The following is a 19,865-nucleotide window of genomic DNA, read 5'->3' as shown; positions in this document are numbered from 1 at the left end:
GTTATACCTGATGTAAATGACGAGTTGATGGGTGCAGCACACCAACAAGGCACAAGTATACATATGTAACAAACCTGCACGTTATGCACATGTACCCTACAACTTAAAGTATAATAATAATAAATAAATTAAAAAAAAAAAAGCCCATTAGCTGGGCATGGTGGCATGCATGTGTAACCCGAGTATCTTGGGAGACTGAAGAAGGAGAATTGCTTAAGCCCAGGAGGTTGAGGCTGCAGTGATCCCTAATCACACCACTGTATTTCAGCCTGGGCTGGCCTACAGAGTGAGAGCCTGTCTCTCTCTCTCCAAAGAAAAAAATAAAAAGATAAAAAACAAGTGAAAAGAAAAAATAAAATGAAGTGATTACTAGCAATTATAATAAAATAATGGTTATGAAAGTACTGTAAATAATTGTATGTCAAAAAATTTGATAACCTAGAGGAAATAGACAAATTCCTAGAAAAACAAAAACATGATGCGAACTATAATCGGTAATAAGAATTAATCAATAAAAGCATTTGATGAAATTTCATATTTTTTCATAATGAAAACATTCTAACTAAGAATGCAAGGAAATGACCTCAACATAAAGTCAATATGTGAAAAACCCAATGCTAACATCATACTCAACAGACAAAGACTGAAAGCTTTTCCCTGTATGAGCAGGAACAAGACAAGAATGCTGCTTTTGACACTTCTATTCAATGTAGTATTGAAAGGTCTTGTCAGAAAAATTAGGCAAGAATTTAAAAAAAGATACTCAAATTGAAAGAAAGGAGTAAAATTATTTCTGTTCACAGATAACTTGAATTCATATGTAGAAAATCCTAAAGATGGAACAAACCTATTAGAATTAATAAATGAATTCGGTAATGTTGCACAATACAAAATCAACAAACATCAATTGTATTTCAATACATTACCCATGAACAATCTAAAGGGATATTTTAAAAAAATTAATTTGTATTAATATCAAAAAGAATAAAAGAGTTAGGAATAAGTTTATCCAAAGAGGTGAAATGATTATACCTGAAATCCATAAAATATTGCTTAAAGATGACATCAATAAATTGAAAGACACTTTGTTTCATGAATTAGAAGGTTCAATATTGTAAGGAGGACAATGCTATGCAAAGTGAGCTGCAGATTCAATACAATTCCTATCAGAAACTCAGTGACATTTTTGCAGAAAAAGAAAAATCGGTCCTAAAATTTATATTGAATCTCATGACTCTAAATAGACAAACAACTTTGAAGAGGAAGAATGAAGCTGGAGAACTCACACTTCCTGATTTCAGCATTTACTACAAAGTCCCAGTAATCAATACAGTGTGGTACTGGCATAAAGGAGGACATAGAAACTAATGAAACAGAACAGAGAGCCCAGATAGAAATTTTTGCATATATGGCCAAATGATTTTCATCGAGTGTGCCAAGATCATTCAATGTTGAAAGGACAGTGTTCTCAGCAAATGATACTGGGAAAGGTGGATATCTAAGGTCAAGAATGAGTGGAACCTTTACCTAACATCATATACAAAAATTAACCCACAATAAATCAAAGATCTAAATGTAAGAGCAGAACTACACAACTCTTAGAAGAAAACATAGGAGAAAAGCTTCATGATATTGGATTTCACAATGATTTTTTGGTTGTAACATCAAAAGCACAGGCAACAAATAAAATTTATAAATTGGACTTCATAAAAATCAAAACCTTTCATATATCAAAGAACATTATCAAGAGAGTAAAAAGGCAACCCATGAAATGAGAAAAACATTTGCAAATTAAAAGTGTGATAAGAAATTAATTTCCAGAATACATGAAAAACTACAAGTCAACAACAGCAAATATCCAAAAACCCAATTAAAAAATGAACAAAGGATTAAAATAGAGTTTTCTCCAAGGAAGATATACAAATATCCAATAAGCCCATGCAAAGTTCCTCAATGTCATGAATACTTAGAAATATGCAAATCAAAACCACAATGTGACACCACCTCACACACTTTAGGATGGCTTTGATAAACAACAACAATGACAGCAACACAAAACATCAAATGTTTCCAAATAGATGGAAAAATTGGAGCTCTAGTGCATTGCTGACGGGAATGGGAAATGTTATAGCCACTGTAAAAGGTGGTATGGCTGTTTCTCAAAAAATTAAACAATAAATTACCATTTGATCCAGCAATTCCACTTCTGGACATACTGCCTATAGAATTGAAAGAAATTTGAAGAAAGATTTGCACATTGATGTTCAGAGAAGCATTACTCACAATAGCCAAAAAAGGAAACAATGGAAAAGTCCATTGAAAGATAAGTGGGTAGGCAAATGAGGTATATCTATACATCAAAATGTTATTCAACCTTAACAAGGAATAAAATTCCAATACATCAGGCAAAATGGATGAACCTTGAAGACATTATGCTAACTGAAATAAGCCAGACTCAAAAGGATAATTATTATATAATTCTATATATGAAAGATAGAATAGCCAGTTACATAGAGACAGAAAGTAGAATGATGGGTGCTAGGGGTTACGGGGAGAAGGAGTTAGAGTTCCTGTTTATCGGGTAAAGAAGTTTAATACGGTAAAAGGAAAAAGATCTGGAAATAGATAGTGTGATTATTATACAACACTAAATTACACAATTAGAAATAGTTAATGATATATTAGACATAAATAAAGTGTCTGGCAGTCTTACCCTCTCTATAAATACACACTTTTTGGCATTGCCCCTTTCCTGCCATGCACAGCCTGAGAGGTGATTCTCACTATTTCTCCAAGTGCGCATCACTCACTGTCCTCTGTGCTGTGTCCCACGTGCTGTGCCCACAGCCTCATACAACCGGTGACTTCAGAACCAGGACGCAGCTCAAGGGTCTGCCCCGAGGCTCCCTCTCTTCTTATTTCCCTGCAGCCTAGGCTTCACTTCAACTGGCAGCTCAATTTAGCCGAATTCAGGACAGGCCACCAGGACTCTTTCTTCACACATGCTGGTCCCACACCAGGTGGAGTCAGGCAGGGCCAGTCACCGGAGAACGCTGGGGCAGAGCAGGGAGCGGTTGGAGCTGCCCCTCTCTCATCCAAGGGGCTTCGTCCTCTCATTTAGGGGAAAAATGTGAGCTTGTTTCATAGCCTTAGATGTTCGTTGTAGCTCATGGAGTAGGTAAAAGAAAACAAAGACGTAGCGGAAAGGGATGTGTTGCTGACAGCAAGAAGCAACTTGATCTTGAGGACTCTCCTTGTCCCTCTGTGAAGCCTCTTCCACCACATAGGGCTCAGGGCTGACAAAGCCCCCTCCCTACCGTTCTCAGGCTGGACACAAGGTCAGCCATGAAAAACAGAAGAACAAGCAGAAGAGAGTCTGTAGAGACAAATTGGGAGGGTTCAGGAGGAGAAATTAGGATTTGCTTCTGCCCATGGGGCACAGACTGGGAATAAAAATGTTTTCCTGACTCTTCTCTGAAGGCCAGATAGACTCCACCTAAAACCCTATTGCCAATGATGCAGGGATCCACTTACCAGAGACTTTGATCGTCTTGAATGTGGAACGTTCCCTGCCAGTGACTGAGTTACGAACACAGCAACCATAGCGCCCGCTATGCGTTGTAGTAATTTGGGGGATAGAGAGTATTTGTCCTGATTGCAGAAACTTCCCATTAATTGTCCAAGTATACTCTGCCGGTGGGTTAGAGTCCGCGTAGCAGTACAAGTAGAGGTTTTCTCCTGAATGGTAATAGGTGAATGAAGGGAAAATCCTGGGGACGTCTGGACCATCTGGAGTAAAGACAATAAAGTCACAGGTGATGTCATCCGAGGGAAGGGGATACTCCTGGTCTCTTAAAGGGACACAGTGTCCCTCTGAACCAAGACACACCCTCAGGTCCCAGCCAAACCCCTTCTGTGTTCACTGAGCTGAGGCCTAAGGTATTCACCTGTTTCTGCCATCAGAGACTGTAGATCCCAAGTCTCCCATGACAAGGGCATCCCCTCCCCTTATATCCTTGGTTAAGGCTGTGCCTGCCCAGGTTTTCCCAGGGCAGGGAGTCATGGCCAGCTCGGGTGTCCAGAAATGAAAGTGTCTGTAGTTTGACCTGAGAGAGACTGAGATGCCTGGCCTCTGTTTGTTTGAATTTAAGCTGGTGACTTGGCCCACAGAGGAACCAAAGATACTCACAGAGGACATCCAGGGTGATGGGGTCACTGCGCATGCTACCAACTCGGTCCCGTATTTCACATTCATAGGGTCCTGTGTCATTTCTTGAGACATTGGGTAGAATAAGGAACCTGTTTTTACCGGGTTGCTTTAGCCTGGGACTGACCGGGAGGCTCTGACCATTTACCCACCACACGTAGGTGTAGTTCTGAGTCTTAGGTTCACAGGTTAAGGCTACAACATTCTCATTCTCCATGGGGTTGAAGTTGTTGCTGGTGATGTAAGGCTTGGGCAGCTCCGCTGTGTGGATAACAGAGAGAAGTTTGTCCCGTGTGGCAGCTTTGATTCTTCCACAGGCATCCTTCAATCAGAGTTGGCATCTCCCACCTCTCAGCCCACCCGAGTCCTTGAAAACCAATAGCTGGTGCGTGTGTCACAAGACAGATGCATGATGACCTAAGGGCTCAAAGACTGTGAGGCCGCCTGCTCTGTCTTATGGAAGCACAGACTTTCTCAAGTGTGAATTGAGCAGCAGTGCTGGGTCACGGACAGACACGTCAGTGGGAGTGAGAGCACCTGGTACCCCTCCCAGTCCCTCTTTAATCAGCTGTCTGGCTGGCTCACCTTGGGTTCCTTACCTGGAATGTACAACTGCTAGGCCCCTTCCAAATTCCATCCTACTTTGACCCCTAGATGTGATTTCTCTGCAGCTTCCATTTCCAAGGACATTTTAGAGATGAGTAGTAATGGGACTTCCCACTGTCCTGAAACCCTGAAGATACTGAGCAGCCTGGCCTGGGACTGGATGTTTCAGCAGAAATAAGACAGGGGAGACCAGAGTCAAGCCTGGAGGTCAGTTCAGTCATCAGGCAGTGGAGGCACAAGGTGGGGGCAGTTTTCTGCAAGTGTTTCATGATGACTTACTTGTTCCAGTGACCTCCAAAGATAGAGCAGAGTGCAAGGAATGATCTAGAAAGAGTGAAGGGGACAGGCAAGAGCTGGTGGCTTTGGAGCAGAACCATGTTCCCTGTTCTGAGTTCTTTAAGTTTCCTCTCCCTCTGCAAAGGGCAGGTGAGGACTATGTGGATCTTTCCAGAAATACATGTGGACATTTGCAAATGCAGAACTGAGTGGTGGAAAGGGTGGGAATGAACTGCTAGAAATCTGGTCCTCATTGGACCATGTGTGTTTGATGGATATGAGACAAATGTGGGGGGAAATTTTGCAAATATTTTCTTTCACTGGACACTCTACTCTCCGATTCCATGGGTTTGGCTACTCTAGGGACCTCATGTTAGTGGATTCCAGAGTGAATCTGAGAAGAGACTGCTGGTTTCCAGGAGCTGGGATTGGGGAGAATCAGAAGTTGTTCATGTGTGTGCAGTTTCAGTTATGCAAGATGGGGAGGTTCTAGAGATCTGCTGTACAGCTCGATGCCTATAGTTCACACAGATTGAGTGTTTCTTATGCATAAGACTTAGGAAAAAAAGTGTTTTGGGTTTCTAATTTTTTTTTTATTCTTAAATATTTGTCATATACTTACTGGTTTAGCATCCCAAATCTGAAAGATTCAAAATCTAAAATGCTCCAGGTAGCATTCCTTTTCAGCATCAGAGTAGTACACCAAAGTGGTAGGTGATTATCCAAATACATTCTTCCACCCCCCTTTTTTTTTCTCTCACCACGTTTCTAGCTTGGTGATTAGTTTTTGGTCAGTTCCATACTGGCCATGCTGCACTAGTATATTTTTGAAGGCTTTGGGATGTGAGAAAGGCTGATTGCTATTTTCTACGTCATCAAATCTTTCCACCTTTTCATGGTTGCATCTTTTTCTCAGTGTCTCTGTTGTGGCAGTCATCAATAAGAGCCTGTCAGGTCAGATTTAGGACAGATTTTTGTAATTCTGCAAAAAATGTTACTGGGATTCTGGTAGGGGTTGCGTTGAATCTGCAGCTCACTTTGGGTAGTATTGTCTTCCTAACAATATTGATTCTCCCAATCCGTGAAAATGAAATGCTTTTCCACATATTGATGTCATCTTTAATTTCTTTCAGTAATGTTTTGTAGTTTTCAGGATATAACCCTACAACCTTTTGGTTAAACTTATTCCAAAATATTTTATTCCTTTTGATGTTAATGTGAATTGAAATTGTTTTCTTAATTTCCTTTCAGATTGTTCATTGTTAGTGTATAGTCTAAAGAATGATCTAGAAAGAGTGAAGGGGACAGGCGAAAGCTGGTGGTTTGGATCAGAAACATATTCCCTGTCCTGTGTTTTTGATTTTCCCTCTCTCTTTGCAGAGGGCAGGTGGCTCTTTCCTGATAGCCAGATAGACTTCACTGGAAAACATATTGCCAATGCTCCAGGGATCCACCTACCAGGGACTATGATCCTCTTGATTATGAGATTTCTTCCACCAGTGACTGAGTTATGGATGAAACAGACATAGACCCCTGTATATGTTTTAGTGATTTGGGAGATAAAGAACACTTGTGCTGATTGCTGGAACTTCCCATCAATCAGCCAACAATGCTCTGCCAGTAGGTGAGAGTCTGTGATGCAGGAGAGCTTGGGGACTCCCCTGTATGGTAATAGGTGTATGAAGAAGAAATGGTGGGGGCATCCAGACCATCTGGAACAAAGAGAATAAAGTCACAGGTGATGATGTCAGAGGGAAGGGAAAATCCTGGTCTGTGGAAGGACCAGAGTGACCCTGTGAGCTAAGTCACAACACTGAAGTTCTAGCCAAATCCCTGCTGTGTTCACTGATCTGGACCCTGAGACATTTACCTGTTTCTCCCATCATAATCTGTGGACCCTGAGTCTCCCATGACAGGAGTAGCCTTTTCTCTCCAATTTTTGTTCAAGCCTAAGCCTACTCTGTTTTGCCTGGGGCAGAAAATCATGGCCAGCTTTGATGTCCAGAGGTAAAGGTCTCTGTACTTGCACCTGAGAAGGACTGAGAGGCCTGGCCTCTGGCCATGTGTATTTGGGATGGCAGCCTGCCTCACAGAGAATTAGAAGATACTCACGGAGGAGATTCAGGGTGACTGGGTCACTGTGGCTGGCACTCACTGGGTTCTTCATTTCACATTCATAGGGTCCTGCAGTATCCTTTGTGACACCAAATATAACGAGGGTCCTGTTGTTTTTGGACAGCTGTAACTTGCGACTGATAGGGAGGCTCTGACCATTTATCCACCACCGGTAGCTTACGTCCTGAGTGTCAGGATCACAGGATAAGATCACAGTCTCCACGGCCTCCCTGGGGTGTAAATTACTGCTGGAGATGGATGGCTTGGGAGTCTCCACTGTGGAGATAACAGAGAGAAGATTGCCTTGTGTGGCACATTTGATTCCTCCTAAGACATTTTTCAATCAGAGATGGCATTTCCCACCTCTCAGCCCACACAAGTCCTTAAAAGCCCATGGTAGGTGTATGTGTTACAAGAGAGATGCATGGCAATCTGAGGGCTCAGAGATTGTGAGGTTGCCTGCTTTATGTGGGAGAAGCACAGACTTTTTCAAGTGTGAATTGAGCAGCAGTATTAGGTCATGGAAAGACACAGGACCAGCAGTCACAGCTCCTGGTGCCTCTCTGAGTCCCTCCCTCTCCAACTGCCTGCCTGGCCCACCCTGTGGTCCTCACCTGGAGCATGCAGTACTGGAATCTTCTTAGTTTCAGTCTTACTTTGTCCCCCAAGGTATGTTTTCTCTGTGGCTTCCCTTTCCAAGGACATCCTAGAGATGGATGATGGAACTTCCCATTGTCCTTAAACCCTTTGGGTACTGGGAAGCCTGGCTTGGGACTCAGCACTTCAGCAGAAATAGCACAGGGGAGACCAGAGTCAAGCCTGGAGGTCTGTTCAGTGATCAGACAGTGGAGCCACAAGGTGGGGCAGTTTTCCCAGCTGTCTCATAGTGACTGACTTGAGCCAGTGACCTCTAAAGATAGAGCAGAGTCCAAGGAATGAAGAGTGAAGGCAACAGGCAAGAGCTGATAGCTTTGGACCAAGACCATATTCCCTGCTCCGTGTCCATGATGTTCCCTTCCCCCTGTAGAGGGCAGGTGAGGACCATGTGGATCTTTCTAGAAATATATGTGGATGTTTGCAAATGCAGAACTAACTGGTGGAAAGGGCAAACATGAACTGATGATGGAAGTCTGGCCCTCATGGACCCTATGTATTTGGTGGCTATTAGACCAATATTTGGGAAGAAGTCTTGCAGATACTTTCTCTCATTAGACATTCTACTCTCTGATTCTATGAGTTTGTCTACTCTATGTACCTCACCTCAGTGGATTCCAGAGTGAATCAGAGAGTAGAATAGTAGTTTCCAGTAGCTGGGATCGTGGGAATAGGGCACTGTTCCATGTGTGTGCGGTTTCAGTTATGCAGGATGAGGAGATTCTAGAGACCTCCTGTAGAGCTTCATGCCTATAGTTCATACAGATAAAGTGTTCCTTATGCAAAAAGCTTAAAGCGAAGTGTTTTGGATTTCTAACTTTTTTTATTTTGGAATATTTGCAGTAGATGTACTGGTTTAGCATCCCAAATCTGAAAAATTTAAAATCCAAAATTCTCCTGTGAGCACTTCTTTTTAGCACCACATCAGTGGTCAGAAGTGTTGGATTTTGGAGCATTTCAGATATTGGATTCTGGATTTGGGATATTCAGTTTGTAATACAGCAATTTTCCCATAAAAATTTGTCAGGAGTTTAGACCTCATGTTATGTTCTGATTCCAGTAACAAAACAAAAAAATATTTGGGGGAAACATTAAAATGTTGTCATAAGTGGAAATTTTTTACTGATAGTCCAAACATCTAAGATCAATTTCCGGTAGCAGTATTTCTCTTGATACCCAGTTAAGGTTTAGGTGTGGGGTGAATTCCAGCACGATCACATTATGCTCAAAGAAAGATGCCAAAGGTGATTTGAAATTAGCAAGTCCTTAAGTAGAAAGAGTCCCATTAAAAGGACAGAACTGGCCAGTGTGTCTATTACATAAAGGGAGGAATGATGCAGAATTTAAAGAAGGGATGTTTGTTATGTTAGTAAATATAGAAAGAACTTGTTTCTAATTTCTGAGTAGAGTTAGGAAAAATGGGGAGGAGCCCAAAACAGGTATGTGAAATGCTTTCTTCATTTTCTCTTAACCTCAGGAAAGACAACTAGAGTTTCAGTTTGTGTGAATTAGGAAGAGTCTAAGTGAGATGCCAATGGCTCATGTGTCCCCCACACGAAGAACCCCACCTTATGAAAATGGCATCATCATGAGGAAACAATTGTGTGTGGCACAGGCAGTGAAACCATCAGATAACACCCACCTGGCCACTTCCAACAAGTCCCGGCATCCACCAGTATTCCCATTACATGTATATTACATCCTTGGCGGTTGTCCCACAACTACAACATTTAGAAATTGCTATTGTCAATACAAAGTATTAAATATGAAGTTGAATGTGTTGTTTCACATTTCTCCCCCTACTCTTTTTGAACTTTCCTGTTTCAGTTTTGGAAGTTTCTATTCACACATCCTCAAGCCAGGGATTCTTTCCTCAGCGGTGTGCAGTCTACCAGTAAGCATCAAAAACATTTTTCATTTCTCTAACAGCACTTTTTTTTTTTTCCTGAGATAGAGTCTCGCTCTGTTGCCCAGGCTGGAGTGCAGTGGCACGATCTTGGCTCAAGCAAGCTCTGCCTCCGTTTCATGCCATTCTCCTGCCTCAGCCTCCCGAGTAGCTGGGACTACAGTTGCCCACCTCCACGCCCGGCTAATTTGTTGTATTTTTAGTAGATACGGGGTTTCACCGTGTTAGCCAGGATGGTCTCGATCTCCTCACCTCATTATCCACCCACCTCAGCCTCCCAAACTGCTGGGATTACAGGTGTGAGCCACTGTGCCTGGCCATCTCTGAGAGATTTTAACAAGTTGTTGACTTTTCAGTTTGTTCAGGTTTTTACTGCTAGAACCAAGTGACAAATTTCAAGGTCGTTATATGCCTGACAGGAAACCAGAAATCTCTAGGAAGTGACTGGAGAATGTGAGCTCCATGGTAGGTTGAGGATGGAGTCATGAGTGAAATGGGTGAAGTCAGCCCATGGGCTTTGGAGACTGCAGACCTGTCCAGCCTCTGACACCCTGGTGAGTCAGTGCAAAGATTACAACAGTGACAGCAAACTAGCATGGCTGACTCCATCTGGCATCTAGTCTCAGGCTGGTTGTCCTCACTCATTCCTGGACATAGGCCAGGCTAACCATGGGAGGAATTTAGTTTATGGTTTAACTTTGAAGCAAGAATGATAATAGTTCCTCCATAAAACTAATACCCTTACTTTGCCCAGGGATTGCCTTTGTAAAACTGGTGAAAGACCATGAGAGTAAGATTATAGGACGGAACTGATTTCTGCTAAAAGGTAGGCACAGTTTCTATAATCCCTTACTGCTCAAATGTCATTTGGCCAGATTTTACAAAATTTGTAACTGATTGTTCCTATAGATAACATCACTATTGTAGAACCTGAGATTGGTCTTTTGAGATGTTTCTCATTCCTTGCATTCTGGCAACCGGCTGACCTCATCCATATCCATGACTAATGGCTCAGTCAGTCACGTGGTCCCCACCTAGAGGCAGATTCAAGCACAAGCAAATCATTTCCCTCTGCCCTCATGATTCCATCCCCAAACAATCAGCAGTACCCATTTTTCAGTTCTGTGCCCCTGAAACTATCCTTGAAAATCTCTAACCCCTGATCCACTAGGGAGGATGATTTGAGTAATAATAAACCTCTGTCCTCCTGTTTGGCAGACTTGGACTCATTAAAATCTTTCTTTACTGCAAATCATCATCAGGATAAATTGGTTTGGTTTGTGCAGGAGGCCAGAAGAACTTGTCTGGGAATTATAAGAGTGGATGGAGGAGCTGCTTATCCCTGTCCCATGGTCTTGTCCACAGAACAGCCTCACAAAGGGACAGAGCCCTGGGTGGGGATACAGTGGAAGCTTATTCTCTTAGTGACCTCGGGTCATTGGCTCGAGATGAAGCCTGGCAGGAGTGACAACTCCAGGTGATTTCTTTGCCTATCCTATTCCCTGGGAGGTGGGCCAGGCAACAGTGTTAGCAGGAAGGGAACAGAACAGTCAGCCTAGTTAGAGGGATTGTCTGGGGAAGGCCTAGGGATGGAGGAAGAAGCTGTGCAGGACAGGGCTTGCCAGGTAGAATGAAATGGGGCAAGATGAGGGACACAGAGAAGCAGAGAGAGGCAGAGACAGTGTGGCAGTGAACAGTGGGGGCCACAGTGACTTCAGAAACCCCAGGGACCAGGTGCCTCCAGTTCCACTGTCCAAGATCAGAGAGCCCTCAAAAACCCTCCAGACGCCAAGGAGATTCAGAGTTACACATGAGGTGGGGTGGTTTAGGGGCAAGAGGTAGTGGGGGGGATGAAACATGGGTGTCAGCCTCTGAAGGAAAAGGGACAGGTGTGACTAGAACTTCCTAGGTTTCTGCATCCAAGATCCAGTCTCTAAAGAGGTTATGGATCATTCGTTTCTTCATTCAATTCCTTCATTTGTTATGTGAGAGCTCCTGAGTGTGTGTCTCTCACTGGGCCTGTGCTGGTGCGGGGTGTGAGTGGGGAATGAAAACAAGGTCCTCTCTTTTATCCTGTCATACCAGTGACATGGGCACTTTGAGAAACACAGGATTTCAGGTTCAGTGATAGGGGTTAAGATATGCGGGGGAGGCCTGGACATTTTTTGCACTGACTCTGACAGTTGAGGCAGGTGATTTAGTTTTGGAGAACAGACTAATCAGCTGACCATTTGCTCTCACTCCTCTGATGTTTGGATGCCTAAGAAGAGAGGATTTGAGCCAATAAATGACTATGGGGTCCTTGGAACCCAATGATTCCTCACTTCTGGTGGAGGAGAGGATGGGCCTGTGGCTGCAGACAGACCTCATGTGACCTTGATCTGCCTTTTGTGTTTGTGTGACTCTGGTTCAGTGACTGTGCCTTCCTGTGCCTCAGTTTTCTCTCAGTCAAATAAGCTAAATGGCAAATGGACTGTGGCTTTTCATACTATCTGTGAATAAACTGAAAATTATTCACAGTCACGCGACCTAATGCTTGGCACAGTGGAGATATTCACACAAACAGCATTTATTATCATTCACTTCCATGAGAGAGCACCTTTAGGTCAGATCCCTGTGGACAAACTCCTGCCAGGTACATTTTCTCTCTTCTGTTTCTGCTTCTGGGGACATTAGACTTCCTATGGAGTGTCCTAAGCCTCACAAGGCAGTTGGCTAATGGTCTACAAAGCTTGTCTTTCTGTCCTCTCCACTCTGAGTCTCAGGTGAAGAAAACTCTGTCCTTGCCCAGAAGAGGCTCTGAGGGCTGAGCCCTGGCTGGTGAGGAGCTCCAGGAGACACAGTACTCAGACATCTGGTGAATCCTTGGTCCCAGTAAGCCCTGCCACAACCCAGCCCTGGCACAGGCTCCTCAGCTTTATCTGGAGTAAGGATTTAAGGACAGGGGTCTGGGGTTGAGGCTTCTAGGACTGAGCTTCTCTGAGAGTATCTCATGGGGCCTCTTAGGCAAAGCCCTGCTCAATGCTCCAGGGTGTTTCTCAGGGTCAAGTTTATGAAGAGGGCATGAGGTGCTTGGCTGAGACTGATCTCCTGCTACGCACCTCCCCCATCAGACTGTCCTTCCTGTGCAGCAAGTGTCTGCAGGGTCTGGAGACAGGAAAGGAATTCTGATCTGTTGTGATTTGTCTCCTCTGTGTGTGTCCTGCACTAAATGCCGAAACCCCAACATGGGACATAATGCAGAGAGGGACACAGGCACAGTCCAGGTCTGACAATCCTGTGTGTGCAACGTAGACGTGACCCCACACCCCAACACCCAGGGATCATGTGGAATCACTCACGGTATAAGGTGAAATGTCCAGTTACTCCTTTAGTGGTATCACCTCGCTGTATGATTTGTATGGTGTAGGATCCTGTGTCCTTCTGGGTGACATTCTGGATCAGCAGGGATGCATTGGAATATACTGTTTCTCGTCCACTGTATGCAGGCCCAAATACAATTATTTCAGTGTCTACTACATATGATGTAATGTGATGGTGGAGGTCCATTATTTGCCCTTTGTACCAGATGTAGCCAGTAGGATTCTGGGGCAAATTGTGGACAAGTAGCAGAACATCCTTCCCCTCAGAAACTTTGGTTGGCTGGGCTTCAATCGTGACTTGGGCAGTGGTGGGCGTGTTCCAGAAGATTAAAAGTGATGCTAGGAGGTGGAGAGAGCATCAGTCAATATTGAGACCTATGTATGGGAGTGAAAATATGGGGCCCTGGGTCCTGAGAAGATTTCTTCAATCATCTGCCTTGAAAACACACACCCCCACACACACACTCACAGACACACACACATACACACCTTTTGTCTGTGTGTGTGTCCTACTGTCTTACTGGATAAAGGTCAGCAGCATGACCTGAATTCCTTCAACACGTCCGACCTTGGCACTTTTCTGTTTGGCATCCTCTTGCCCAGGGGTCTGCATGGCTCCCTCCATACTGCTCTCAGGTCGTGCTTATATCAGGGCATCTTAGACTTCTTTCCTGACACCTCCTTCAGAGACCCTGGGTCTTCCCTTTCTGACCTTTCCCTGCTCTGCTCCCTCCAGAGCTCTTGTCAACACCTGACCTCACATTCTAGATCTCTTTACATGTCTGTCTTCTTCCCCATGACAGCATGAGCTCCGTGAGGACAGGGACTTTTGATCTTGGTTGCACCCCAGTGCCTCGGACAGGCTGCAGACTCCTGTAGATGTGAGAGTTCCCAGGGCTCTCCACGCCTGGGGTGTTTGTTTTTCTTCTTTCCCCAATTGTTGAAGTTTTTTGCTGACTACAGTGTTTCATGCCCTGCTTATATTTTCATTTGAAATATCATCTGATAATAGTTATTATCATTTTTCAAAATGTGGTGGCCAGTGATGATTGACCAGTAAAACGAAACACTTGAGATTTTCCTACCTCTTACCAATTCCAGTTCAGTGTGATTTTCCTGTTTTGACCCCTGTCCCTCTCAAGTATATTCTCCCCTGTCCAGGCTCCAACAGAGAATTCTTTCCTGGTTTTTTTTTTTTTCTTTTTTCTTTTTTTTTTTTTTTTAGATGAAATCTCGTATTGTCGCCCAGGCTGGCAGGTAGTGTTGCGATCTTGGCTCACTGCAACCTCTGCCTCCCGGGTTCATGCAAATCTCCTGCCTCAGCCTCCTGAGTAGCTAGGATTACAGGAGCACACCACCACACCTAGTTAATTTCTTGTATTTTTAGTAAAGACGGGGCTTCACTGTGTTGAGCAGACTGGTCTTGAACTCCTGACCTCATGATCTGCCCACCTCAGCCTCCCAAAGTGCTGACTTCTTTTATTTTTTAGAACCCCATCTTCTCCAGGAGACCCCATCCAAGCATTCTGCTTCCTCCTCCTGTCCTCTCCCAGGAAGTTCTCTCCTCACCTGTGAGCAGGAGATCCTTCCAGGTGATGTGTAGTGTGCAGGGAGGGACTAAGGGGGCCCTGATGGTCTGTGCTGCCTGCATGTTCTCCTCTGTGGAGATGATCCTGGGATCCAGAAACTTTCTGAGCACGGCTGTCAGCTGTGCTGTCCTTCCTCCTTCTGTGCTGAGCCTCTTCCCGCGGCAGGAGCACTTCTCAGGCTCATGGGTGGGGTCTGTGCCCAGGACACGTCTCTGTCCCCTCCCCTCTCAGTCCTGCCTCCTTGTCCCTCCTTCTCTTTTTCCTTTTGTCTGTGTGTCAGGTCCCTGGGAATTGTGGAGGCCTCTGCCTTTTTCAGCAGTGTCACCAAACCTCGACACAAACTATGTGCAGAAACACAAACACACACACAAAAGAGACACACACAGACACACACAGTCACACACATACCCTGTAGGTTGGGCAAGCACAGTCCTGGGCCTCAGCCTCCTGCTGTCCCAGTGGCCTCTGGGTCGGGGTGCACATTCACACCCCTTGCCCTCTTTCATCCCCATCTGGCTCTCCCCTTCAGTGCTGGAGGCTGGAGCTGCACCAGATCCCTGTCACAGGGACACCCCTTTGTGCTGTGGGTGAGCTGTGTGTTGGCTGATGAGAGGGACCCTTCCTTTCTCTAATTGTGTCTAGCTTGGCTGCAGCTTCCAAGGATGGATATTCAGGACCTGGGTGTCTCAGAGGAAAGTGTCCTTCCTGGAGGTGTGCAGGGTGAATCTCTCGTGCCTCTTGTGAGGAGAGGCCTGTGCTGGTTGCTCAGTGGGGGCTGTGAGTCCCATAGTCAAAGGGACAGTTCTCAGTCACTCTATTGCTCCCTGGGGTCTGGTGGCTGAGCTGGGGCTCAGGGTTTCTCCTTTCTTCCTGACCATCTTTGGCGTCCTCTCTTCTCTGCCCATCTGATTTTCCTGTGGGCACCACACCTTCCCCGTGGTGGCGCAGGAGGAAGTGGGGAGTTACCCAGGAACCCCGTGGAACTTGGCTGGTTGAGATGCAGGAAGGGGAGCCTGGGACAGAGCAGGGGTTCAGAGCTGGAGAGATTAATCCCGACTTACTCCGTGGTCGTGATGGGCTCAACCTTCCATGTGCTAACATACCCAGGGGTCTGTGCTGAGGGTTTTGACCTGGCTGAGCTGCTTTTTGTATAGGAGGAACAGGCAGTCGCCTGAGAGCCTGCCTGGAGGGATGTTGCTCATACCTGAGAGGGCAGGTGAGTATGAGTTGTATTTTGGGAGCAAAGAGCAATAATACCCCCTTCTCCCAGCAGGGATACAGGAGAGGTCTGTCTTCCCAAGGGACAGCCGGGAGTAGGTGGCCACATCCTGGATGGTGCCTTTGTGTGACCATCACAAGTGCTCTGAGCCCCCCGGGGTCCAGCATGCAGACAGGTCACAGTGTGCCTGACTGATTCCCGGGGAGGCTGTAGACCCTCAGGCAGCCGCTGTTCTGTGTCAGCGCTAGGCTTGGCCTGGGATGCCCCAGAGAACAGGACAGATGGAGCACAGGCGGGCATTTAGGGAGCAGTGACAGAAAGAGTTGATGAGAATGAAGGGAGGTCAGGAGGGGAAAGTACACTAGGGCTGCCCTGGGAGATGTCTTTTTAGCTGAGCCCAGGGATGGAGCAGGTGTGTGGAGCAAGAGCTGCCTGCAGAGGGAGTGGTGTTAGGTTGGCAGCCGCCAGGTCAGGGAGGAGCTGACGGGGTCCGTGTGGGGAACATGGAGGATGCTGAGGACTTGGGCTGAGGTGACCCTGGTGAGGGTGGATCCTTCTAGGCTATGGGTTCTGCTGAGGTAGGTAGGCATCCCCTGGGAAGGTTCCAGGCTGGAGGGACTTTGCCACCCTCTGGTGGACTGGAAGGGAAGTGTGGGTGACCACAGTCCCAGGTCAGGCTGCCTTTTTTATTTCACAAGGATCTGCACATTTCACACGAGGTCACACATATATTATGTTACAGCTCCATCACCTTCCAGCTCCGTGAGTCCCAGTCTCTGTGGCTCTATGTTCACTGTTCTCTCTCTTTCACAAGTGGATGTTCTGAATGCAGATTTTTGTCACCTTCTGTGAGTTTGTGTGCAGTAGGCGGCACTGTGTATACCCGGGGGCACTGATGTCTGGGGCTGAGCACTGCATATGGGCTTGGGAGTAGAAGACGGAGCAGCAGGGTGGGAGGATCAATGCCAGGGGAGTAGGGACAAGTCATTTTCATTTTCTCACTCCCAGGGACCAGAACCCAGGATTCTGACTCCAGGGCACAGTACCACACCTTGCTGGTGTCCCTGGACGTCATGAGTGCCCATAGTGTCATGTTGCCTTGGCATTCATTTTCTAAAGTGCAAATTTATTTGTCTAACATCAGAGGCAGGCCTTGGTCACCATGGCAGTTTTCAATATTGTGTCTGGTTGTTCAAGTGGCTCCAGTTGGTTGCCAGAGATAAAATCTTAGAGGCATCTCTCCTGCTTGGTGTGCTGGGCTCCCTTCTCTCCAGCTGCTTTCTTTAAACGGATAATTCTGACATTTGCCCTCACATTTAAAGTGACCAGTTGTCAGTCACAACATGATCTCCTAGTCCCAGTGCTTGCTGTTTGCTTTACACACATTCATTAAAGCTCTCTGCTGGAAACCTGTCAGGTAACACCTGGACTTACTAAAGCCATTGGCTTACCGGTCTCTTCTCTCCTCCCTGCCTGGGCTTGCTGACCTCTGTATCTGTGGTCTCCAGGTGTGCGGAGTTCTCCCCAGTGTCTGTAAGTACTAAAAACACACTTTCACTTTGTGGTTGTATCACTATAGCCTCACATGCCATCCAGGGCCTGACATCGAGACTGCCCTATGGGACCTGTGCTGGTTGAGCCCGTGCTGGAGCTCTTGTTTTGGGACCTCTGGTTCTTCTGGGGACAGGAGCTTCCAGCTAACTTGATTGATAAACTGATACATTTCATTGAAAACACTGGGTCGGATGACGTATTCATGGACTTCAGCTGCCATAACAAACACCTTAGCCTGGGTGATTTAAATAATAGAAATAGATTTTTCACAGTTCTGTGAATAATGTGCTATTTTAAAAGCTTTAAAATGTGCAATCAAGTGGAAATAAACACATACACAGTGTTCAGTTACCATCACCACTATTTTTCCTAGAAAATTTTTATCATTTTAAACTGAAACTTTGTATCTTTTAAACAATAATAACTGCCTGTATTTTCCACCCTAGATCTTGATCATCTCTACTCTGTCTCTATTCTTGATGTTTCATGTAAATGGAATTATACATATATGTTACTTTGTTTCTGACGTATTTCACTTAGCATAATGTTTCCAAAGACCATGCATGTTCCAGCAGATGTCAGAGCTTCATTCCTCTTTAAGGCAGATTAACATTCTGTTGTATGTGTGACCACATTTGTTTATTCATGTGTTGATGAACACTTGGATCGTTTTCGTATTTTATCTTTTGTGAGTAATGCTGCAATCAACATTCCCATGCGAGTACCTATTTGAGTCCCTGGATTCAATTCTTTGGATATATACTGAGGAATGGATGTTGTTTCATATGAGAATTCTATGATTAGCCTCCTGAGGAACAGCACAACTGTTTCTCCTAGTGGCTGTACCTTTTTATAATCTCACCAGCAATGTATGAGGATTCCAAATTCTACATAAGGCTTTCACTTGTTATTTAACATTTTAAAAGAATAGTAGCCATATTTGTAGGTGTAATGTGGTATCTCCTTGTGGCTTTGACTTTGTATTTTCCTAATGACTAATGATGTTGAGTTTCTTTTCATGTCCCTCTTGATGATTTGCATATCTTCTTTGAAGAAATTTCCATTTGAGTCCTTTGCCCATTTATATAAATTGGGTGGTTTGTCTTTTTGTTATTGAGTTGTAGCAGTCTTTTATATATTCTGGGCTTGAAACTATTGTCTATGTGATTTGCAACTATTATGTATCATTCTGTGTTTGGTCTTTTTATTTTCCTGATAATATCCTTTGATGCACAAAAGGCTTGCAATTTTAGCCCAATATATCTATTTTTCCTTTTTGTTTTTCATGCATTTGGGTCATACCTGAGAATCCATGGCACATTTGAGGTCATTAAGTGTTACCCCTATGTCTTTTTCTAAGATGTTTTTATGGTTATAGATCTTATAATTAACTCACTGATCCATTTTTAGATAATTGTTTGATATGGTTGGAAGTTTAGTTCTCTAAGTTTATTGTTTTGCATGTGGTTATCTAGTTGTTTCCACATCGTTATTTGAGAGGATGCTTGTTCCTCCATTTAAGTATCTTGACAACCTTATGCAAGAGCAATGAACTATAAGGGTGAGTGTTTATTTCTGTTCTCTTAATTCTATCCCTTTGACCCCTATTTGTATTCTTATACCAGCAGCTTCTGTTTTTAATAGTTTTAATGTTTTGTGAGAGTTGAAATAAGAAAATTCAATTTCTGCAATTTATTTTGGCAAAATTGTTTTGGCTCTTTCAAGGATACTTTTTTAAAAGCAAGGAGGCCAATGTTTTGCAGTTGGAAAACCATTTCTGTCATCTTTCATTGGGGAATTTTTCAGTCTAGGGATCTTTTCAGGAACTTTATCAAAGTAGGTAAATTATCACCACTTCCATTGCTGAGGTACTGTGTTAAAATGTGTGTTGCCTCCCATTGAGGAATTGAGAGACCCTGGAAGCACTTACCCATGTGGTGAGGGACAGTGAGCTCCTTAATGAGGGGCACAGAAGACATTGCTTTGGGACACAATGTTGTCAGGGAAGGTGTATGCATCTCTACTTCTTTATTTTTTTGTACAGGTTGCATCTCTGCTGGATATACTAGATATTGAAATCTTTGTTCATTCTCTTGGTTCTGGTTTAGCTGACCTGTCAGCTGGAGCTGGAGGACATGCCTGTCAGGGGAGTGACCCCCATGTGAAAGAGCAAGACTCAGCAGAGTGAAAGCAGCTGAGACCCAGAGAAGCCAGGGAGGTCTGACTCTTAGAAGCCAAAGACCAGCAGGTGGGTGTCCTCAGGGGCAAATGGACTGCACTGGTACCCATTGCAGTGGATTGGAAAAAGGTAAGAGGCTTTGGATATTCCATTTTCTCTCTCAGCTCTTCAGCAGGAGATTTGGGCCCTGGGCTGGTA

At 44.6% G+C, this 19,865-nt stretch overlaps 1 protein-coding gene across 3 annotated transcripts in view; it reads right to left on the bottom strand.

Annotated features, from left to right (window-relative positions):
• LOC112612115 (pregnancy-specific beta-1-glycoprotein 3-like) overlaps positions 1 to 19,865 on the bottom strand; it is a 74,161-nt gene that overhangs the window by 4,039 nt on the left and 50,257 nt on the right. For 2 of the 3 annotated variants that reach the window (XM_025366237.1, XM_025366238.1), the window contains exons 1-5: positions 14,696 to 14,950; positions 13,106 to 13,465; positions 7,202 to 7,480; positions 4,190 to 4,468; positions 3,535 to 3,789 (exon numbers count right to left, since the gene is read on the bottom strand). In XM_025366237.1, the coding sequence (XP_025222022.1) occupies positions 3,535 to 3,789; positions 4,190 to 4,468; positions 7,202 to 7,480; positions 13,106 to 13,465; positions 14,696 to 14,777 (1,255 nt within the window). In that variant the 5' untranslated portion in view covers positions 14,778 to 14,950. Of the gene's footprint in view, positions 1 to 3,307; positions 3,790 to 4,189; positions 4,469 to 7,201; positions 7,481 to 13,105; positions 13,466 to 14,695; positions 14,951 to 19,865 lie in introns of those variants that run through there. The other variant, XM_025366239.1, reaches the window with a different exon arrangement.

Source organism: Theropithecus gelada, chromosome 19 (genome assembly GCF_003255815.1).
Source record: "Theropithecus gelada isolate Dixy chromosome 19, Tgel_1.0, whole genome shotgun sequence".
Taxonomy (NCBI): Eukaryota; Metazoa; Chordata; class Mammalia; order Primates; family Cercopithecidae; genus Theropithecus; species Theropithecus gelada.
This window is presented reverse-complemented; position numbering and strand designations above follow the sequence as displayed.